Source organism: Perca flavescens, chromosome 21 (assembly GCF_004354835.1).
Source record: "Perca flavescens isolate YP-PL-M2 chromosome 21, PFLA_1.0, whole genome shotgun sequence".
Taxonomy (NCBI): domain Eukaryota; kingdom Metazoa; phylum Chordata; class Actinopteri; order Perciformes; family Percidae; genus Perca; species Perca flavescens.
The window spans coordinates 12,012,168-12,035,930 of NC_041351.1; the positions used below are offsets into that span (position 1 = coordinate 12,012,168).

The window sequence follows — 23,763 nt, forward strand, 5'->3', positions numbered from 1 at the left end:
TGACTTGACTTGACTTGACTTGCTATGGGACTTACAGTATATAATAAATGATATTGTTAATACTGATGCATTGATGTCTGAGCAGAAGGTTACTGTTGTAGCTGCTTGAGGTTGAGCTAGTTTTAACTACTTTATTATGTAGGCTAACGTTATGAACGTTAGTGCAGTGTTTCCCAATCCAGAGGTATATAATTTGAAAGAAAAAACTCAATTTGCACTCATGAAATGATTATTATTTTTGTTTGATTTATTAAATACATTCTTGTATGTATTTATGTTTTTGCTTTGTGCTACTTTATTTATATTTTTTTTAAAGATTATTTTTGGGGCATTTGTAGGCCTTTATTGACAGGACAGCTTTAGAAAATGTGTATGAAATATTTAATTGCTTTTATAACGTTTAAGTCTCGCGAGATTTAACCGGCGCCGCTCTGTGAAGATGTACAGCATAGACAGCAGCTGTTTCTCGATGTCAAGGAAGGATCCTTGACATTGAGAAACGGCTATATATAATGGACCAATAGACCCCGTTGCACTTTTCCCGTGATGGCCAGCTTTACTGCGCAGCCTCCAACTAAGAGAATGTGACGTGAGCAACGTGTCAAGTTGGAAGTTTTCTGGTAGCTGTGCCAAGAGAAATCTCAATCATTCCCAATCTTCCAGATACGGAGAGTGTAGGTGGATGTAAGGAGATAACATGGGCACAGGCTAATTATTGCTAATTAACATGCTAGTTAACATTAGTAATTAAACCTAAACAGCTCATGTAAATCGAAACTGCTTGCGAACTTCTCCTGTACTATACGGTAATTCCTCTACTATGCGACAGTAAGTCACTTGGTTATGACACAATCGTTAGCTTATTTTTACAAAAAACGTCTGCTACGGAGCCATAACGTGAGTTACAAGGTAATGAAGCCTTTTATACATTGTCGTGTTTCTTTGGAACTAAACAACCGACAAATGGAGTCTTCAAACATTTCTGATGTAAAGTTATTCGCAGTCAAGTGACGTAAAAAAAAAATGGCGGTCAGTGGAATGCTAACAGGAGGTGATGGCCAGTTAGCAACAAAATGGCGCCATAGATGGCTCGAGTTCTGAAGCAAAGCTTACCCACTTGATGTACAGCCATACAATAACGTGTACATCCGGTCGTGTGAGAATTAACTTCCTTCTTGTCTATCTATCTCTCACGGAAGCGTGACACCTGCTCTTTCACGACCCGAGCAAACTCACTGAGGACTATTAGCTTGGAAAATGTTAATTTTATCAAACAGGATAAAATTATGTTCTCTGGCGTTTACCGCCGCGCGCATGTACAGCAGCGGTCCTACAGTTGTCAACAAAAACCCCACGGTTTACTTTGACATTGCTGCAGACGACCAGCCTCTCGGCAGGGTAACCTTTGAGGTGAGCCAATTCAGACATCTAAACGGCTTTTACTTTCAGTTTCTTAATGTTTGCTTTTGAATGAATAAGAAAACGACAGCTGCTAAACACCTAAAATCCGTCCCGTGTCCTTTCAATAAGGTTCACTGACATTCTTTGAGTCTCAAGTTTTCCAGAGAACCAGTTCACTTTTGACCCTGAGGACATTTGTCTTTTGCAGCTCAACGCCGACGCTGTGCCAAAAACTGCAGGTAAGAACAAATATTTTGCTGGGAATTCCATTTTGTTCAACTTATCACTTCTGCGCCACTAAGTTACATCTGAGAGGCAGTTATTGTATTTTCTACCCACTACATTTGTCTGACCGCTTTAGTTACTTTTTAGATTACTAACCTTCCTGTCCAGTGATAACAACCAATGTCAGTTTATTCTGGTGGACAGAACATATACGAAGTTTGATAACAATATAAGTCTTACTGAAGGCATTTAATGGTCAAAATATTATTAATAAATATTTGAATATATTTGAATATTAATAAACAAACTAACTTCGAATATGGTTTTTGGGCAAAAGTCAAAGCCCTACTATGTGTCAATAGCCAATGTTTATTTTAGTGCTGATGGGGATCCAAATAAAGTAAGAAAGCTGGAAAATGCATCGTCGCAAATCTGAAAACAGGGCTGTTTTCTGAGCTCATGAAAAGTTGACTTTTAGAGATATGTGGTTCTCACAGGACAGAGATGCTGCAAACACGTGATCTTAAAGAATATGATGCATTGCTTTAGATTAAACTATTCAACAGTATATAAAGGGATTTAAATCAGCATAACCATATCTAGAGCAGTAAAATGCAACATGCACATTAATGCATCTTTAATGTTAATCCAAAAAATGTCATATGATATATGAATGAGTACTTTTACTGAGTGTGACTTAAGTAACAGATAATTTCTTCTATTAAAAACTGATGATTCCAAAACAGGTTTTTCTACAAAACACGTGCTATGGACACATTTTGGTCAGTTAAAAAGGTAAGGACGTCAGTAACCCATCCATTTAAAAAAAACTACAAGAAATAACTAGTACCCAAGGATAGATTAATTTATTATTTTCAAATAAGAGGGAGTCAGCCGTACATTCAAGTTTTTTTTTTTTGCTGGGATCCACTTATTTTGTTCCTGCATAACACTTTTGGAAACCACAGACCTGTGTGGATTGTCAGAGAGAGAATCTGACACAAATGTTTCTTGTAGAGAACTTCAGAGCGCTGTGCACGGGGGAGCAAGGCTTTGGTTACAAGGGATCAACTTTCCACAGGGTGATCCCTCAATTCATGTGCCAGGTAGGCCTTTTTCTTTTGTGTCCCTTTTTATAATAATAAAGTATATTTGATTAATCCCGCAAGGGGAAATTACAATGTTTTCACTCTGTTGTTATTACACACATTACACACACATGCTCAGTACCTATACATGCATTAATGGAGAGATGTCAGAGTGAGGGAGCTGCCTGTGGAAAGGCGCCCCGAGCAGTTGGGGGTTCAGTGCCTTGCTCAAGAGCACCTCGGCAGTGCCCTGTCCAGCTTTACAGCTGTTGCAGTGCAATGACAGTGATATTTTTTCAGGGTGGAGATTTCACTAACCACAATGGAACTGGAGGGAAGTCTATCTATGGAAGGACGTTTCCTGACGAGAACTTTAAGCTGAAGCACACCGGACCTGGTAATCATCCCATTCTGTTTAATTTATTATAAAAAATATATAATGTGAATTTCCTGGGAAATCTGGGAATATAAAAATTTTGCAGAATGAATTTCCCGTTTTCTTTCACGCATATAGGGTAAGTCCATTTGTATATACATATACAAACTGTGTGTGTGTGTGTGTGTGTGTGTGTGTGTGTGTGTGTGTGTGTGTGTGTATATATACAAACGGAACGCAAAACAACAATCTTTGAAATTGATGTCTGACAACATTATGGAAAGGAGCCCTTCAGAGCTATACCTTTAAAACCTCTTTGAGACCTTTTTTGTTAAACAGCTCTGAAGTTGCTAGCGTTAAACCCACTAGACTCTATTGGAAAAAAGCAATACTTTTAGCGTACATAGAGCCAAGGTATTGTGTTTATTTCAACCAAAACTAGAGTTGTGATGGTTGGAAAAGTGGAAAGACGACCCAAAATGTTTTTTCATAGTTTTGTTTTGTTTCTGTTGACTTTGAAAAAAAGTGTATTCGACGATGCTAAAATTACTGTTTATTTACATGGAGTCTGGTGGGCTTATCGAACATGGATTTTGTGGATGTTTTTATGTTTAAAAAAAAAAAAAAAAAAAAAAAAGAATCTTACTCTTTAACAGAAAAGTCAACCTCCTTAGAAATCCTTTCCATAATATTGTCGGACACTAAGAATATTTAATCTGAGCCTGTCAGCGGCAAAATGAGCACTTTTGTGATGTTAAATACAAGCTTTACTATTGCCCCATAACTTACATTGTAGCCTGTTTCACTGCTGCAGACTGCAGCGATCTTGCCTGATACTGGACCAATTTCAAAGATTGTTGTTCCCATCAGTCACTTAGACATAAAAACATAGGCAACTAGGGTCCAGGTTGAAAAAAACGGTAGTTACCCTTTAATCACTGCAGAGTATGAGATTTAACAGCACAGTGGGATAAACAGCACAGCACAAACACATTAAATGTCACACTTGAGAAGCTGCAGTATTTGTGGCAGTTGGATAAGATCTGTCTCTTTCAGGAAATGTCTATAGTAATGCATTGAAAACCAGGCTGATAAATATAATAAAATCAAATCAAACACAAAGAACAGATTAAATATGAAACATGTTGATGTAAATGTTTAGAATGATGTAAAAGCCATGGCCACTGTGGGTGCCATATTATATCTGTGCAAGAAAATTTCATTTACTGGAAAATAAACATGATTCATACTGTTTCGCATTGTGACAAGATGTTTGTCTTACTCATTTTCACCAACAGGTGGCAGCATTATGCAAATAGCATTTGAGTTATCTGTTATAAATTAACTTTGAAGTTTTAGATAATGATGAAATAGCCCTCTTCCTCTGCAGACATTTTGACTTGTCATAGAAGGAAGCGTACAAGTGTTACTGATAACCTTAACAATGGCTTATGTATTTATTTATTTGTTTACTATTAAAGTGTCCCTGGGGGCAGTGAGCCAGCATACACTATACCAGGACCCTGAAACTGAAGCAGCTTAATGAAATTCAGCCATCATTCATTGTATTATTTACACCTGTGCTTTCTTTGCTGTGACATGTCAAAATGTCTGCTGTGGCCATGAGATTCTAATTTACTTATATGTGTGCAAGTGATCCATGAATCGCATTGTTTCTCAACTGTGATTCAACACATTGTAAAATCAGTTCGCTCATCACTCTTTGTAGCTCGGGTAACCGTAAACTCTGCAGGCTATTTTTGTTACTTCAAACGAAATGCATGACATGATTTTAAAATAACTTTTGAATTGCTGCATTGTAGGTATCTTGTCTATGGCCAACGCTGGACCCAACACCAACGGATCCCAGTTCTTCATCTGCACCAGTAAAACCGAATGGTATGTGCTGACAACACTCTAAGGGTTGATGCTACTGTAGTTATTCTATTTCATTTCACCATTATTGGCCTGTCTGGAAAAGTGTGCAATGAGCAAAACTGAACAAAAACACAAAGACACATCAATACTTTATCCCAAAGTATACAGAAATCTAATGGGAGAATGATTCTCAGTCAGTTTCACCACAACTTAGCTCAAATTCTCAGGGCTCTAACTCGGATCTAAAAGCATCTGTAGATTTGCGTTTTTTTAAAGTTCAGATCTTGAGAAATGTGTGTTTCTGGCCATTTTAAACTTGAAATGACAATATAATTATGGAAATACAAAAAAACTAGACAAGACATAACTAACCATGTTTAGGGTTGGGTACCTTTCACATCTGAACCAATACCACTACCGATACCGGTACCTGGATTTCGGTTCCGGTACCCAACAGTACTTTTTTCGGTACTTTCCCTCTGTAATTACAAAAGAAATTGTTTTTATATATAGATTTATATTTATAGAATTCCAAACCTATTTAGTTAGAACATTGTTATTTATTTAGAATATTTTACACTGACAGAAATTAAACAAAAATAAAACCCCTCCCTCTCTCCTCCCAAACCTGTCACTACAACCTATTAAATTGAATAATTATACATTTCTTACTCACTGTAACTTTTATTGTTGTATTTGTATATTATTATATTTTAGCCTGTTTTATTTTAATCATGACCGTTTTTAATTGCTCTTTAATGTTTCATGTAAAGCACTTTGAATTGCTTTGTTGCTGAAAGGTGCTGTAGAAATAAAGTTGCCTTGGCTTTCAACCTCAGCCTGTCAGTCAGTCCCCAGGGCATAGAAACCACTGTTGTGCCTGCTCATGTCATATGAAGTGTAATGTCGAACAGCACCACGACCGCTTTCTGCTCGCCATTAATATTGTATCACGGTGAAAGGTGTCTCCGTGAAGTTTTTAGAAACTGTAACCACACTTGAAACCACTTTATCGGCATTGCCGTGACTCACTGTGACTTCAACAAAACTGCAGAGCCCACGTTGCTCCGTCCGCACCTCTGCGCGCGCGTGTGTCGGACCTCTGCTCTCTGTCAATGTGCAGAGAGGACAGATAAGCTTGCGCTTACTCTCAGGTACCAAAATTTGGAACCGTTTGATTTCACGTGAACCAATATTTGGTAGTACCGTCATGATTCGGTCGGTACCGGTAAAAGTACCGGGTTCGGTACCCAACCCTAACCACGTTGCCTTAATTCTGTGAGTGCTTGTGGTGGCAGTGTGCAGTTTGGACACTGCGAATATTGAAACATTTAGTACAATGTGAGTTTGGTAAGTCCCACACGATATGGACAGAAAGAGCAGCTACTCCGGGACAGTTTGTTTTGGGTTGAGTATTGTTGCTTTCCCAGGATCCAAACCTGAAAGCACTCCAATTCACCACCACAGTTTTTACAGTCCATATATCAGCAAGTAATTGTGGTGTGTCAGAGGCTCCTCTCTCACCTCAGCTATATACAAAGTGTCTTAAATGATTCCATTCAGTTAAATAGCTTTGGTATACCATCCAATCTTAAAATCCTGCTGCCTTTGGAAGGCTTTTGTTATTGCAGCTTTTTAAAATATGTATAAAGAAATGTCCGGTTATTGTTAAAATGCTGTTTCAGATGTTTTTTCTCATCCTGCTGGGAATAAAATTCTTGGTGGAAGATGTGAATTCTTGTAATGTTTTGACATGATACCAAATTTTGTGAGGATTTGATTGATGGCATGAAAGAGCAGAATCAATGCTGAAGTAGCGGCATCACCCAACAGAAAGCCATGAGTCAAACCCTGCTGGGTGCATCATGGATTGTCTCACAGTCAGGGGCAGTGATAATAAACCTCTTTCTTCATTTAGGCTGGACGACAAGCATGTTGTCTTTGGCAGCGTGAAGGAGGGAATGGACGTGGTCAAGAGAGTGGAGTCGTACGGTTCACGGTCTGGGCGAACCTCCAAGAGGATCACTATCGCAGACTGTGGAGAGCTTGAGTAGACTCTGAGCAGTGGACACAGTCATAGTCTCATCTCCTGCTGTCATTTCAATGTGAAGGTCTGAGTGAAAGAGGCTCTTTCTTCAGTCGTGGCACAGAGTGCTACCTCTTTTTGCGGGCAAAAGATATTAACACTTCAATTCTGTGTTAGTCTTTATCCAGGTAGCATCTAACGCACTTCACTGTCTCAAAAATGTGAACTTGTAATATAGAACACTAAGTACGGCTTCTGTTGTACTTAAAGATAATAATACATGAATATTCAGGGAAACTGGTTTGGGAAAGAGGCAGTAATTTGCAAAAAATAAAAAAACAATTTTTAAATATGTGAGCTTGTTCTTGCCATCTGTTTTTATACTGCATGTCAAAGTATCCCAAAAATGCTTTAAACTTGCAAAGATTTTCTTTTTTGGTCACTTGCACTCGAACAGCTGAAGCTGTAGCTGTTTAAGTTAAAGGTGCGTCCATTTATGGGGGAAGGTGAATGTTTTATTGACAGCTGAGGATTGAGATCGGTGTCATTCTTCCCACCTCCTTCTGTTTTCCTCATCAGTCGCAGTTGACTAATGGTCTTCTACCGATAAGTATTTATTCTGCTGTCATCTGCCCAGACAAATTTAAAGCCTAAAATGTCAGATCTAAATGCTCCTGCATAGGGAAATGTTTCTTTTTGTGGTGTGGGGGGTGGGTCAGCTTGGATTCTCTGCATGGCATTTTGTATCACAGCGTACTGAAGGATCTGCCAGCAATGGTATATGAGAGGGTGATGAAGCCAAATCTGATTTGCTTTGCCATAAATACATTTTACCAGATGCTTGAAAAATATTAAGAGAGCTGTAGATTGAAATGTGTAACATCTGGATCACTTAATGTTGAAGACAGTTTGATTTTATCAGTTGTCAGCTATAATGTACAGCAAAATGTAGACTTCACCCCCCCAAACCTCCACTAACAAATGGATATATTAAAAACAGTGATCTTAATTTGACTAGAGACAAACGCAGTTTTAAAGAATACCATAGAAACTGTGTTTAAAAACATTTTAATACAAAAACATTTTAGGGAGCTCAAGGGATCAATCTCATGGGTCACTTAAACTAAGGCACATTAAATGGTGTTTCACACATTTTAAACTATTAAAAGTCAGAGTGTATTTCTGTTCCATGTTCATTTATCATCACAATTTCATTGAAATATAAAACTCCTTGAAATCAACATGCACATGCAACCTTCCACTTAATCCTTCATGATCTTTGGTACGTTCAGATTTTTACTGCTTTTTTTGTCTCATGTTACGTACATTATGAGCCATTACAACCTCTGACCCATTTAAAAAAGCACTTTGTCGAGTCTTTCTTAGCACTGGGTGCCAAAATATAACCGCTGTAATTTATTCTATTTTTCAGGAAACAAAATGTTTCTATCATATTGCATTGCTTTTTGGAAGGACAGCCTTCCTAAAGGGTGTCTTCAGAAATACAGACACATACTTGGGAATAAATGTTAGTTGGCTTATATATAGTCCTTCACAAAGTGTACTAATAAAAAAAACAGTAATAGCTTACAAAATATATTCAAAAAGTATGTACCCTCCAGTACTGATAATACAGATAATAATGTAGATACACACTAATAGTGCATATCCTTCTTAGTATAAACTTGTTGCATATTTTATACAGAAAACATTTCATTTAAGTTATTTCTGGAATATACAAACATGTAAAGGAGAATCTTCATCTGGAAACTTGTCGGACATGAGCGAAGACAGACACAGAGCTAAGTTTCTTAATTCACAGTTGGTGAGATTCATAGTTAAGAATATTCACATAATGATAACTAAGTAAGTTACAAGAACCCAGCAAATGCAAAGTACTCGTCTCCACTGAAAGAGCCTGTAGAAAAATGAGCCTCCTATACTGAGAAGTCACAGTGTCAAAGAGAATATGTCATGACAATAAACCGTTAGATGCATTACAGTACAATAAAGTTAAACATGTAGTTTTAGTAATTCAAATATAAGTCCCTTTTTGATAAAACTTTGGAGGAGTACGTAAGGCGAGTAGAGTGTGTTATTGCACGCGGCGGCAGTAGTAGCCGAGGACTTTGCATTTTTCACACAGGTGTTGTGGATGCTCCTTGCTCTGGTCCGATACGTCTAACCCGTCCGGTTTCTCCAGAGGTCGCTGGAACAAAGAAACGGGCAATTACTCATCACAGACAGAGCTGTTAAGGTTTAAGTCCTCAGTGTTGTTTCTGGGTATTTATGTGTTTAATGGCCTCAGCCTACATGGGGCACACGCTCTTACTGGGTGAGCTAGAGGTCGCACCGTACGTGTTTTATTTAAGGCAGATTTTTCTTTTTTCTTTTTTTTTTTTTACTCTATATTCAAAATGTCATAAGTACATAAAATCAAATTTCAATGAAATAATAGCCTTTTTGTGTTTTTAGAGAGAGTGTGGAGAATTCTTTAAAACGGTTGAGAGCATCATGTAGGGAGTTCAAACTATTTAATGCACTTTTTTGATGCTAAAAAAAATCTATTGCTGGAGGAGTTTGGACTCGTGCTTCATTCTTGGCTACGGCTGTGGTCACAGACTATGCAAAAAACACTCCTAAAGTATGTATTAAAGCTGTACGGTCTTCTAAATTCGAATTACATTTTAAATATAATTTGATTCATAATTTTATGTTAATCAGAATGTATAGTATTGTTCAGCCATGTGTAGTCTGCATCAGGGTTAAGGACAGTCATGGTGGTTGGTTGATGGTGGCCATAAAGTTTGGAGAAAAATCACCTTTTTAGATGAAATGCCGTAACATTTTGCAGGATCACACAGCTGATATTTGTGTGTGTCATCATTTGTTCAGTTATGGGGGTTTATATATAATAGACCACACCTACACAAATTTAGCAACCAGTTACAGTAAAATGCTATTAAAAAGTAAAAGTAGGTACATTTGGTGAATTTATAATAAATAAATGAAAAAGTGTTTACCTTCAAACCTCAAGTCCTTTTATAAATTGACACATGGTGACACTATTTGCACCAAAAACTAACAACTTGTTCTTTTGGCTCATAGATTTACTTTCCACCAAACCTCATTAAATGCAGGTCCCATATATTTAAGATATTCTGCTAACTAAATAACAAATAAATGGAACAGAGAGTGTTAACCTGGGCAGAAGTAACATAACTGCAAGACATTTCAGAATGAACCTTTTGGTTCAACGTTTCAGTCCACCAGTCTGGTATTATCATACCAACAGATACATAAGATAGTGATCAAATCAGACATTAGTATATATTTAAATACATGTTCAGGCATTTATTATGCCTGCAACAGTATACCAGTTCAGTTACACAGGATTTGATTTCCATAGTTAAACTGGTTAGTTTAGGACAAAGAGAAAACATAAAGCAGCTCTTGGCCTCAAGGGTCAAACTACAAGGAAACATACCGTAACAACCCACAGTCACAAAGCATACATTGGGTTTCTGCCATTTGTGCAGTAAAGCATTCGCCTGTATATTTTTGGATTCCTTCTGTCTGTAGTTCTGGTGTACTTTTACCTGCTTATGAGGGTAAACGTTGATGTGGCACTTGATACATTCTTGTCCCATGTTGGCCCAGGAGTTCCCGCTCATCCACTTCCTCTTGCATTTAGGGCATTTATATTCACCGAAACACCTCTTCTTTCCCTGATACGGGGTCAGGCCTTCACCTTTGGGTCGAGCCTGAACAGAAATATACAGCAGACAGCAAACATTACTGACCTTGTGTGCAACCTACTTGAAGCTTTACTACATTACTTGGTAATTAAAAATGAGACATTTCTCAACGTGTAAATGTCGACAGCTTTAAACATTTTGGCTTTTGCCTCTTGCCACCTTTAACTGGAGGAGACTGACCTATTTGGTTTCTTTGGACGGCAGCCAATTCAAAGTTCTGCGTGGTTAGAACGGGAAGTGATAGCAGCCTTGTTGGTGGTCAAGTGGTGGTTTTGTCTTAGGAATGAGATGGATTATTTGTGGCTTCTGTCAATGCAAGTTAAAGAGCTCATTTGCTTTGATGCTTGATTACTGCAGCCCTGGAAGGGTGAGCCTTGCATTTCAAAGGAACCTAAATTATCTAACCTGTAGAAGGACAGTGTAGAAATGTAGAAAAGTTAAAATTATTTTAAGGAAGTTGGGATATATTGTAATGTTTAAGTGTAATGTATTCGCTGGACAGAAATGAAGGAGTCTCAGCTTTCCCATTAGAAATGAACTCCCTCCCTCCAGCTGTGTTCCCGAGGGACCATAAAAGAAGGCCCCAGCCTGTGGGGGGACCAATGGGAGAGGCCCTCCCTGCTATAGGACAAATACCTTAGCCTCTCAGTCATCCCTCCCAGCTGGCTCCGACCCACCAATCAGGACACAAAAGATCTTAGCAGGGAGGAAATAAAACCCAGATGAACTCTGCACTTGTATAACATGACAAAATCTTAAACCCATCACAACTAAATAATTTCGACAAGACTGGTTTAAATTAAAAGCACCTCGGCTAAAAAGTAGGGCAAGTCAAAATTAAGAATCTGCACCACCAGAGGAGCCAAACTTCAAATCTTGTTTTGATTTCACAGCAGGAACATATGTCTGGTTCAAAACTTCTTACAGATAATTTCTATTCATTTCCAGGACTACATGTGTTTAACAAAATACGTTTAAGGTTACAACAGTCAAGTCCCTGACTGTGAAGGCCACTGTGAAGCATTTTGATTCCTGAGTTTGCCTCATTTAGCCACCATGAGGCACTGTGGGAGGTCACTTTTGATGGCAGCCCTCTTTCCCAAGCGCCTAAAGGGAGAGCAGACGAGCATCATCTTCCTGAGGGAGGAAACAGCTTTCATTCTGCAGAACAAGCAAAACAAGCTCTACCTAAAGTCTGGAGCCCACAGGGCAGCAAAGGGCATGGCACAGTCCGGAGTTTCCACCGGTCCCATCAAAGATGAGACACTGACAACTGGCAAATGAAAATCAAACTCATGACCCAACAGTGACTGGAGGCTCTTATGGAAAGCAGGAAAGTTTGAGTGAATGCAGAGAAATGCACAAATCTGTCGTCAAGCCTTTACCACTCATGACAAAACAAGTCTATTCAACACACAGAGGAATATTTTTTTTTATTGTCTGCCTTGAAGATGCATTTTTGGATAGTTAATATTTTTTAAATAAATATTTTTTGAACTAAGACAATGTGTGTGTGGGATGGGCAATATAGCCAGGATTGATATCTCAATATTAGTCAGGATTTTATTTTCCAATATCTATATCACAATAGGCTATAGCTAACGTGTGCAAAACGATGTGGAAAGCAGTCTAAATGAAACAATGTTACACAGCTACTGTACATCATTTGTTAGTTAAAATGCCATTTTAGGTGTTTTGTAAAACAGTAACATGATTTGATCATATCACAATATTTCAATGAAAAAGGGTGCAACACTTGGCTAAAAATGGAAAATGTGTTCAAGTCTACAGCCATGCAAGCAACAGCATGGCCATGCAAACGACAGCATGGCCATGCTAGCGACAGCCATGCTAGCGACAGCCATGCTAGCGACAGTCATGCTAGCGGTTCACTTTGCCACATCGGTGCTTTAAACTAAATGCTAACGTCAGCATGCTAACATGCTTACAATGGCAATGCTAACATGCTTATGTGTAGCAGTTTAGTTTTTAGTTTAGTGTGTTACCATGCTAACATTTGCTAATTAGCACTGAACACAAAAAACAGCAATGTCATTAGTTTTGCAGCTATTTGATTAATAAACCAAAGTATTAGAGAAATCCAATTTTTGATCTGATGATGGTGCTAAATGAAAAGTTAAGCGGCCACCAAAGTTATTACTATTCATCCTGAGTGAATCCATGAATGCCTATACCAAATTTCATGCCAATCAATCCAATAGTTGTCGGGACATGTCACTTTAAACCGCGCTACAAACTATATGTAAAGTCAGGGGATCTCCAAAGTCATTAGGCTTCATCTTCAGGGGACAATGAATGTCTGTTCCAAAGTTAATGTTAATCTATCCAATAGTTTTTTTAAAGATGTTTTAGTATGGACCAAAGTGGTGGATCAACTGAGCGACTAACATTGCCATCCCTGAAGCCACGCCAGTAGTATGGCTAAAACACAAAGGAATGATGTTTTAGGCTTAGTTAGTTTTTTGGTCCCCTTTGTTTTGTAGGCTTAAAGTAAAGAATTTACATTTTCTCCCAAAACAGATTCTTCATATTTGATGGAAGACCTTTGCAGCCTGAGACCATGTGTTAGAAACAGCATTGTTTTAAGATAGATGTTAAATTCATTTATTATGTGCATTAACAACTCATCCCATCCAAAAGCCATAACTCCAGTTGTGTAACTTAAATCAGCCCCAGAGTATGCAGAGCGATGTAAAGCAAGATTTTAAGGGCTGCAGCAGATAAGCTTGGCTTGGATCCTTGCAGCCTGGTGAGAGAGGCCCAGGAGGTTGGCTGCCTCCCTCTGCCATCATCTGGAAACCATCAGGATAAACAATGGACTACTCCAAATCCTCCCTCCCTGACCCCCTCCTCCTTTCTCTCTCCCTCATTCACTCTCTCCCCCACTTCCATAACCCCATGAGACATTCATCCTGGAGAACACAGCAACACCAAGCCTATTGGATACCATGTGGTCAATTACTCCACACTAACAAAACCGCAGTGCTCTCTCTCCCTAGCTGGGTTTAATTTGTATCAGACCCCCACAGCATCAGGGAGAAGCCCAGCTGTTACCAAAGCAAAACAACACATTACTGCCCGGACTGAAATCCACAGCAATAGGTCTGAGTGATACTTTTCATTATCTTATGAAATTAATGGAGGGTTTAAAGCAACAAACGCATGACTTTCCATGTTCCTTAAAGAGAGAGAGAGAGAGAGAGAGAGAGAGAGAGAGAGAGAATTTTTATGGAAAACAATTATTACTGCATCCAAAGAGAGGTCAAAAGATTAGTTTAGTAATTTTTAACAATAATCAATGAATTGCTGGTTATTTATTTATCTACAGATTTTCAATCTTGCATCAATCCCTTTGTTTAGAGCACGCAGCCAATGCAGCCAAACTAGTGGAATGATTTCCCCACACACATTCACAGACATTATTCTTTATTCTATTTAATGCACATTGCTGTTTTCATAGATGGAGGATTATCGACCAAAACACACACTGCTCCATCCAGAGTCAGACTGAGCGCCAGTCCTTGCTGTGGGCAAGTTGATGACACACACAGCTGTAAAGTGGCGTTATGTTTCGCAAAGGGTGAGTGACAGGGGCGGGTGGGCTGGCAGACAAACAAGAAATGCAACAGCACAATATTCCCAACGTCTGTTCAAAAACCCAGCTGAGCGAGATTCAAGAAGGGAAAATCTTACAACTGTAGGTTGCCAATGAGTTTAATTTCATTGTAATTTTCAGTAGTTGGTGAAGTTACAGTCAGTGTTGCACTGTGAGAATGATACATTTTAACGGCTGTCAATTGGGATAACAAGAACGCACAATAATTTATTTTGAAATGGCAGTGAAAATGTCTCTGATAGGTGTACAGTAGGCATAACAGCATTTCGCAGCATCTGTTAATGAGTGAATTGCTACCTTCATACCTTCTACTCAACCAAATGCAGACAACCTGCTAGCAAATAAGTGTGAGAAAAAATCCATTAAGGAGATCAATCCTTTCTGTCTTTCTGTCATTAATCCTCCCTCATAATAAATGAGTAACTTTAACTTTAAGCAGGGCTGATCTAAATCTTTGAAAGCAACTCAAATCCCCAAATTTGAGTCCCTGAAACCCAGAATTGTGTATGCAAACTTTTTATAATCACAAAATGTATGGCACCCCCAAATACCATTAGTTAATATTGTTGTTTTAAAATCTAAAATATGTGTTATCGCTCCCACAAATCCAAAATGTGGTATATCTCCCCAAAATGTAATTCTTATAATCACTATATTAAGGAGTAATTTTAATTTATTTTATAACCAACAACATTAGAAGACAACATAATGGATACTGTAAAAACAAAACAAGTTCCGGAAAAGAAATGTCCGTTTGAACTTCTACAAATCCATGACAACGGAATTCTAACTCCTGTATGAAGATCATTTAATATGACTGAAACCTTCAGAACACTAATAGTCCAGGTTAGATTGTTTTGTCAACAGCTATTTCCAAATTCAGTAATGAGATTCGAACCTCAGGAATAACTTTTATTTTTGACAGGTTTGACTTGGATAAAATCATAGATATTTTTATTGTTTTATAGCTATGATTTGAATATTGATAATGGGATCAGTGTTGTGTTTTTGGACAGGACACTTCAGGTGGGAGCGACACAGTTCATCGCCGAATACGTGGTGAATCTTAGGCAACACTGTCTGATTACTGTTGCTCTAGTCCTTTTGTTTTCACTGCTGATAAAAGTCTTATCTGTCCTCAGTATGCTGTCTGTTGCTTTTGGCCAGATCATCTGTTGAGGAGGATGAGCAAGATAGAGGAAACCCTGGTATGTGGGGTAGATAGACTCCCACTGATAAACAGAGGCTGTCATATACTCAAAGCTAATGAACATATAGGAAAAGAATGCTGTGAAGAGCTCAGTTTTTACATGGTTGCGTGTTTTCAAGATACATCACTTTTGTTATCCTGGATGGTCATTGTGAATTACAGAGGCGGAGGTAATGGAAATGAGGGTGAAATATGAAAGAGCTGCTAAAGGATGCTACTAGAATGTCGTTGATTCTTATGTTGTGGTGTTAGATGGTGGTCTTAATAGTAGAGTTTTTTCCTGTCTGATAAAGAATAAAGAAATCTGTGTGAATTACTAAATACTATAGGATATTATGTTACGTTAAAGGAAAAGTTTGACATTTTGGTAAATACACTTTCTTGCCAAGAGTAAGTAAGTAGGTTGATACCGTTCTCATATCTCTGCACTAAATATGAAGCTGCTGCCGGCAGCCAGCTAGCTTAGTTTAACGCAAAGAGTGGAAACTGGGGGAAAGAGCTAGCCAGACTCCTTTTTAAAGTTCACAAATTTACACTTTGCATCTTGTCTGTTTAATCTGTATGAAAATGAAGGGGAAGAAAGCGCTAAGGCTATTTCCTGGTAAAAAAAAACTTTTCCTTTAATGAAGAGCAATTCAAATAGAGTTATTGTAAGGATATTGGATTATGGGATGATAAATAAGTAATTTAAAACTATATGTGTCAGTCTTCAAAGACCAAATATAAATCAAGATATTCCTTCTGCAAGGCTTGCAATTATGACAAGTTCCTCCTTCCAAAGTAATTATTAAAGCAGACGTTTGCCTTCCATTCAAACCTGATTAAACTTTAACTGTAAAGACATACATCTACTTCCTGTGCTACCCACTGTTTCCAAAAACACATTCTGGATGCAGACATTTCTGGGAAGCTGATCACTGGCCCTTTAAACGAGTGTCCTACAGCCACTCCTCTGCAGAGACAGAGACAGAGAGAGACGGAGATGACTGCAGCCAAGCAGAGCTGAGCGAACAATACAGCCTGACTTCCTGACCTTTGGTTCCACGGCCCCTCTGGAGAAACAATGCTCTCCTTATTTAGCCCAGGCTCTTCCCACCATACACCCATGTACTGTCAGCACACTGTCACTAGTGTATTCTCTTTACAGTAACCGGGTTCAGCTACTTAATTGGCAAAGGGTCATTAAAATGTTGTGACCCTGGGTTAAGGGGTAAAAGGTGTTGAACGTGCAACTCATTTGGTCGCTTGGGTGAAAATGGAAAGAGTTTTACATTAAAAACAGTACAGAAGACGGATGATTTTCAGATGAAAACATTAAGTTAAGAGATTTTTCTGCAACCCAACACATAGTAAGACATCAAATGTGTACCAACAGTAGGTACAGTATTTCAGAGCTAAAATGCCTCAGATTCCAGCCAACAAGAACAAAAAGCAGTTTGTTCATTAGTTACAGCTTCAGAAGAACGTTCAGCTCAACTTCAACTGAAGAGGCCTTTTGTCATGACAACGGCCGTAATCTTGCGATGGGTCTGAAATATTAGCAACACATGATAAAATCTGACATCATCTTTCTAAAGCGGCTGACAGCCAGCCAGCAGAAATGGTTTCCAGATTTTGCACATTTAAAGGGGCATGGCTGCAAAGAAGAATCGTAAATATCTCAGAGTAATCCTTTGACGTCTTAACCCTCTAGTGAAGAAAGTAACCCAACTCTCCACTATGCTGTCAACAGGATGTTTAACACTCACATGCGGAGCACAGCATGGATAGCATATCTAATACCTTTCCGTGTAGCTGCAACTCAAATGCATGGGCTCCACCTTAAGTAGCATTATTTTTCATCTCCTAAGGCTTCCACTGAGGTACCATGTGTTCCTTTATCAAAGAAAGCAGACTTTTTAGAGTTGACATGGGCCCCATTCCACCCAGAGAGAGGCTGTTAAAGGCCCTGCACACCCACTTCCTGTGTGCTTCTTCTCTCATCTTACTGAGTCGTGACATTCTTTGATTCCTGTCCACTGCGGCTCCATTGCAAACCAGTCAGCTATGGAAGCCCCCAACAAACAGTCCAAAGGAACTTGCTGCTGCTAATAATGTTTTATTACACACCATTAAAAAAACAGCTTTTAAAGTGATTTTACTATGCTTTAATGTTTGCCTCTCTATTCTTCATTTGAAAGAAACATGTTGTGCAAAAACTGGTGTTTTAAGGGTGTAGCCTACACAGTGTTCCTTCTAGTCAGGTTATACATCAATGAGGCCCAAAAGACTGATATATACTCAAAAATAAGTGTCAGTTTAAAAAGATGTTTGAAATAAACTCTCAGCCATTTTCAAACGTATGTCTGAATCTGACAAAACCAACAGTAACAAACACTTTCTGCTGCGTTAGCCCAGGTGTGCACAGTTGTGAAAATGTTAAGAGCTATAAGCTTACTGCAATTATTTTCTCCACATTCCTCACATTCCTCCACTGTCTTCACTGCTTAACTGCACCAATCTTCTCTGTGTTGGCAGTGATGAAGGTGACAAGCTCTCAGAGACAAGGCTAGAGGAGAGAGTGATCAAAATGTGGCCAGGACAGTTTTTTTTTTTTATATTATTATTTTTTTTTTTTACCTTTATTTCGACAGGACAGCTGAAGACATGAAAGGGGAGAGAGGGGAGGTAATGACATGCAGCAAAGGGCCACAGGTTGGAGTTGAACCCGGGCCTGCTGCGTCAAGGAGTAAACCTCTATATATGGGCGTCTGCGCTAACCAACTGAGCTATCCGGGCGCCCTGCTCTTTGTTTTTTACTTAAAGGAATATTTTGGGAAATAAGCTTATTCTATTGCTGGCAGAGATTTACATGAGAGGATTGATACCGGTCATGTCTGTACAGTAGGCTAGCTGGCTGGGTATCTTAGCTTAGCATAAAGACTGGAAAAGCAGTCTTTATGCTAAAAAAAAGGAAGCAATTACACTTACTAAAACTCTTTTACATAAATTGACCAGTAAATGTTTACCAGCTATTTGAATTTCAACTTTCTGCTACTTTGCTTCCTGTCCATCAGCCATGTGATTATTTGCATTTCACATAACAAATGTCAGGCATTTCCCTATGAACATGATCAATGGGGAACCGCAGCAGCACATAAAGCAATGGTAATATTTCTCTCTTGTTTGGAGTAGAGGTCATGCCTAGTTTCACAGAAAAACCTGTCATCTTTCATTAAAGCCAGCTCCCAGATCCAATCTGGCATCTGCTGCTCATTACCAACCTGCAGTGGTACATCTAACTCAAATATGTGCTGAGCAATCTATTTCGCACTGAAAAAAGAATACAAACATTATACAACTAGGAGGAAGCTTGTGAATTTGAAGTGAGAACCAGATCCAGTATGTCACCATATTCTCATAATGACTTTCACCTCATCAGACAGCACTTCATATGTTCTATGAAACACGCTGACACATTTTATGGACAGCTCAACACAGCAGTTTCTGCACCTGACTGATGTGCAGCACCACTGACTGGCTCACCTGAGGGCAATCTTTGATGTAGTGGCCTTTGTTGAAGCAAAGGTGGCACAGGTAGTTGGGCGGCGGCCTTTTGCTGGGTTTGCGTGTCTCAAGGGACAGGGAGAGGTCAGAGAAATGGTCAGCCAGAGAGCTCAGGCCGTCCACGATATTGTTGAGGGACCCGTAGGGAGAGGAGCTCTTGTAGGAATTGTTGTTCAAGGCCTGTCAGAGAAAAAAGAAGTATATTGTTGTGACTCTTCAATGAAAGACCATTTCAGACAGCATGTCAGTCCATCACCCTGATTGATTCTCCTGTTTGTGTCACTGACAGTAGCCGACATTATTTCAATTCTGCAGATGTGCTGCCTTTATTGCATTTACACTGTGGGCCAGTAGTGTCCATTTCCACGTCAGAACAAAATGCCTTTGTAATGCATTCTTCTAATTTGTTCTATAGGCATGGCACAATCAGCATCATTGTGTGCCTCTGGAGGAGACGGGTGCTATGGCACCAGAAGGGCAAACATGAAGAACAGCCTGCAGACACTGGCTGTTTACTCTGAAGCAGAAAGAGAATTGTGATCAGATGCACATTGCAGTGGGTAATGTTCTGCATGAGACATCAAGCCACTGCATGTCTGTGGTATGTATGCACTAAGTTACAGTATGCCATTTGGTTAAAAAGTGATTTTCTAAGTTAAAGTACAGCAAATTGCGATTTTTATGCCAATATTTTAACTACAACTCCCTTTTTAATGAGTTATGTTCATTTTCCTTACTTTTCCTAAATGGGTCAGTATTAAATTAAGCAGCACCAAGCCCCACTGAGCACAGCATACTCCTCTGACCAAGCAGAGGCCGGCCAGGTTGAACCCTAACATTTTTAAAACCTTGTGAGAGGTCTTTCTCAACCTGCCATTCCTCCTCCAGCTGCGCACTGACACCAGAACAGTCTGAACACACTCAGGCACTATACCAGAGTACAAAACACATATTCATGTGCTACCCACTCACCACAGTGCGACCCAATGAAGGCATGCAGGTGAGGTTTACTGTATGGGTAACAAAAATAAGCTGGAGTGAAACGTGTAGGCCTATATAATATTCATCTTAAGAGAGAGGTTTATGACATGAAGCAAAAGAAGAAAAAGAAAAGAATGAGTGGGTGAAAGTTTAAACAACGCACACATGTTGTAAACTACCATGCAACGTGTTAATCACTACTGAGCGCGTTATGACTGCGTAACATGACATGAATTCTACCTCACTCCTCAGATGGAAGAAGTTGTTGAGATAGTTGGCGCTCAGATCAGCTGCGCTGCGCTTGGAGATGTTGATGTCCTGAGGAGAACAGTCCGACTCGGCTTTGAACGCATCAAAAGTGCTGCTCTGAGTGTCTTGCAAAGACATATAGACCCAGTTGAGCAGCTGTGCAGGTTGGTACACAGGGGCACCAGTCTCTATTGCAGACATCATATTGTTTTTGGAGGACTGCGCCTCTTGGAACAGCACCGTCAGTACCGCCGGTTTTTCTGGATCACACAACTTCTTTCAGTCATCCCCCTTGCTCCCCTTGCTCCGGCTTGATGGGTGTGATCCTTCTGTTCACCTGGGGAGCCCTGATGGACCCCAAGTAACGGGACAACAGTCACGGGGGAGGGTGCAGTGGCAGCATGAAGCGCAAAAGCCTGAATGCCAGTGGGAAGCGTGAAGCAGCGCTCCAGCCAGGACGATGGGCTGCGTCACAGCGAATAGGAGGTCCAACATGAGTTTGCATCGTTATTTCTGACTAATAAAGTCAAAGAATTTTTTTTTTAGAATGCTTCATAGGTTTTACCCAACCAACCACTATTTACAGAAGCTCAAAAAGACAATGTAAACTGTACATTCTGTGGGAATCAAAGAGAAACTCTTGTGCATTTATTTTGGTTATGCCCTCATACTAAATTACTTTGGAGTAAACTGTCTCGATACTTAGCTGGTCTTATTTACCCTTAATTCTCCTTGTGCTGGGAAAATGTACTTTTTGGTTTCATTAATTATTAACATTAACACAAATATCAACCAATCTTAACCAAATTTTACATCCATAAGTCCAAATTCCAAAATAAAACACCTAACTTCATAGAGCTGTGCATTCACATTAAACACTAGCCTATATTTCTACTAGGCCTATATCCTGTTGCAGTAATAAGGCTGTTAGAACACACACACTATTTGTACCTACTTTTCAAATGCTTTAGGCTATGTAAATTGAGTTGTTTTCTTTTTATTATTGTTTTATTTTTTGTATCTCCCCTGGCGTACTTGACCTGTTTGTATTGTATAGGGGAGAGTGGTGTGATTTGTGCCAGGGGGGAAGTAGTGCCACCCTTTGTTTTTGGAAAACCATTGAATAAATTGGTCATGTGACCACATCATTTTGAAAAGCCATCCATTTTACTCATCCTCCAAAGAAGGGAATCACATGGCATGAGAAGTATGCACATTTTAGCTCAAAAAACAGTTTTTTTCCTTTCAAAGTAAAATTTCTATGATTAAAGTTTTTTGATTGTAGTGTCTGAACAATTATAGAAAAGTTTGAAAACATTTCACACATGTTTTAGTGCTTTAGCAGGCTTCACAATGAGTCTATAGAGTTAGCATGATGTTAGCTCTTAACTGCTGGATCATGCTAGTTTTTCAAACTTGTGGGTCTGGGGTGATTTGTGCCCAAGGGCCTGGGTTAAGTTGTGCCAGTGATGAAGGAGTCATCCCTAGAGGTGATGTCCTCAAGAAACTACCCACACCCCAAAAACTTGGTGGTACAGCCAGAAGGGAGCAGCATTGACAAGTGGGATGTTAAGTAGTAGGCCAGATCCTAACATACTCACAGGGGATAATCTGGAGAAGTGAGGAGATGGGCATGCCTCGTCAGTGTTTGATTTAGGCCTACCTGCCATTTGTTTAATTTAGCTAACACTGATTTCAGTTTTGAGTTTGCACTATGTTATTAAACAGACGTTTTATTAAGTTTTCAAGTGGCCTAAGTCACAATAGGATGTTTAGAAATTAGCCTAGTCACTTTATTCTTATATGTTACATAATTGATAGACAGCGTTCTATGTATGTAAACGGACATCTATTGCAAAAGCCTTTTTGCCTGAAATGATTCACAAATATCATATATTGTGTATTTAAGTTTTTTGTGTTTTCCCAAACTACAAAATATGACTTATTCCAACAGTTTAATAGGGTGACAATATCTAAATAAACCTTAAATGAGTAATTTTGTATTGCATTTGTCTTGCTTTCATACAGCATTACAGTTCATAACATTCAAATGTTCTGTTTTACTTCAGAAATCACTGGCACAATTTACCCCAACGTATTCCCCCCAAAGGCACAACTTACCCCGCATCAGGGGCAAGTTGTGCCATGAGACCACTTTTTTCCCAAAAGCTATATTTCTGAAACAATTTATTTCAGATCCAAAGTTATTGTTCTCAGGGATACGCCACATCCTGAAATATATGTACATCCTTAAGCTGAAGGCATTACTGTCATGGCTTCACTTTAAAGTCACTTTGAGTAAAAACTGGTACAACTCACCGCACTTTCCCCTACACTTGTGGCTGTATACTTGTTATGTGCTCAATCAAAAATATATATCTATTTCGTTCTGCTTAATTTTTCTAACCTGACTCCGCCAGATGGATTGCTTAGCATTTGCTCGGCATATGGAAAACTGGAGCTCGCGAGATCAGGACGGTCTCACGAGGCTATAACTTTTCCTCCTAGGCTACCTAGGCCTACATATAGGCTACTTCTGAGAAGGAAGAGGGAAAGTGAGCACTGAATAACGTAGGCCTATTTACCAAAAACTTTAAGCCTATATTGTTATTGTCTTTTTTTGTTTTTTGTTTGACTTTTTGTGCTAAATTTTTCCGGACACTTATCTTACTAATGTTTACAACTGATGGCTGTAAACAATATACAACAATATACATTTTTTTTTTTAAAGGAAAACCATGAAGGACTTTTTTAAAATGTTGATCGCATTGATACATTGCATTGCGGAGAAGTAGACTGCAGCTGCCATCTAGTGTTTTCTGTTGATATGAGTCTTTAACATTATTCAAATATTAGGAACAACTGCATATTAGCATATTTCACTTTTGAAAATATTGTAATGCCTTCAGGCCAAGGACTATAAAAAAAATCTAGGTAGGCTATTATCTAGGTATTTTGGTAAACAAAATTCCGCTCTAATTAACCACAATGTCGTGTCTGTGATATCATCATAGAAACAAATCTAATAATTTCCTGACAAAACCGTCATTGTCCTCCATAGTGAATGACACGTTTTAGCCCGCTGACTCAACAACAGGTTCTAAACTGGTCAGACTGGATAATAATGGAGCGAAGGTTAGTGGTTATTACTGCAAGATGTAAACAATGCTGAGGACACACCCACCTCCGGGACGCCCAGTTTATTTCCTATGATGGCGAAGGCATGACCCGCCCTACTCTTCCTCTGATTGGCTAGTACTCGTTGCCTGCTCTGGTTGGGTTGGTACGGTTCAGGCAAAATGAGTGGAATTGGTAGGGTTAGGGTAAGAATATGTCAGGGTAAGCCAATCAGAGGCAGAGTAGGGCGGGATATGACTTCGCCATCCTG

General features: G+C 39.1%; 2 protein-coding genes across 3 annotated transcripts; one reads left to right on the top strand and one right to left on the bottom strand.

Moving 5' to 3' along the window:
- The first annotated feature begins 1,073 nt into the window (after window positions 1-1,073).
- ppifb (peptidylprolyl isomerase Fb) lies at window positions 1,074-7,042 on the top strand. 2 transcript variants are annotated; one of them, XM_028567086.1, is made up of 7 exons: window positions 1,351-1,410; window positions 1,610-1,640; window positions 2,373-2,421; window positions 2,644-2,732; window positions 3,015-3,111; window positions 4,914-4,989; window positions 6,887-7,042. In XM_028567086.1, exons 4-7 carry the CDS (start codon window positions 2,724-2,726, stop codon window positions 7,020-7,022), a joined length of 318 nt encoding a protein of 105 aa, XP_028422887.1. In that variant the 5' UTR covers window positions 1,351-1,410; window positions 1,610-1,640; window positions 2,373-2,421; window positions 2,644-2,723; the 3' UTR covers window positions 7,023-7,042. The 2 variants fall into 2 exon arrangements, with proteins under 2 accessions (XP_028422886.1, XP_028422887.1); XM_028567085.1 differs by lacking the exon at window positions 2,373-2,421 and having other exon boundaries at window positions 1,074-1,410.
- A 1,010-nt stretch (window positions 7,043-8,052) lies between these two features.
- On the bottom strand, window positions 8,053-22,820 carry LOC114548268 (zinc finger CCHC domain-containing protein 24). Its single transcript, XM_028568111.1, has 5 exons — window positions 22,783-22,820; window positions 20,367-20,840; window positions 19,125-19,325; window positions 10,594-10,758; window positions 8,053-9,203 (listed from the first exon to the last, which is right to left on the bottom strand). Exons 2-5 carry the CDS (start codon window positions 20,577-20,579, stop codon window positions 9,090-9,092), a joined length of 693 nt encoding a protein of 230 aa, XP_028423912.1. The 5' UTR covers window positions 20,580-20,840; window positions 22,783-22,820; the 3' UTR covers window positions 8,053-9,089.
- Between the last annotated feature and the right edge of the window lie 943 nt (window positions 22,821-23,763).

Excerpts from the sequence above, each read along its gene's own strand:
- ppifb (XM_028567085.1), top strand. The coding sequence starts at position 1,258 with ATGTTAATTTTATCAAACAGGATAAAATTATGTTCTCTGGCGTTTACC. Across the intron at positions 1,641-2,643 it reads CGCTGTGCCAAAAACTGCAG|AGAACTTCAGAGCGCTGTGC; the intron begins GTAAGAACAAAT and ends TGTTTCTTGTAG. Across the intron at positions 4,990-6,886 it reads TGCACCAGTAAAACCGAATG|GCTGGACGACAAGCATGTTG; the intron begins GTATGTGCTGAC and ends TTCTTCATTTAG.
- LOC114548268 (XM_028568111.1), bottom strand. The coding sequence starts at position 20,579 with ATGATGTCTGCAATAGAGACTGGTGCCCCTGTGTACCAACCTGCACAG. Across the intron at positions 10,759-19,124 it reads ACATCAAAGATTGCCCTCAG|GCTCGACCCAAAGGTGAAGG; the intron begins GTGAGCCAGTCA and ends ATTTCTGTTCAG. Across the intron at positions 9,204-10,593 it reads ACGTTTACCCTCATAAGCAG|CGACCTCTGGAGAAACCGGA; the intron begins GTAAAAGTACAC and ends TCTTTGTTCCAG.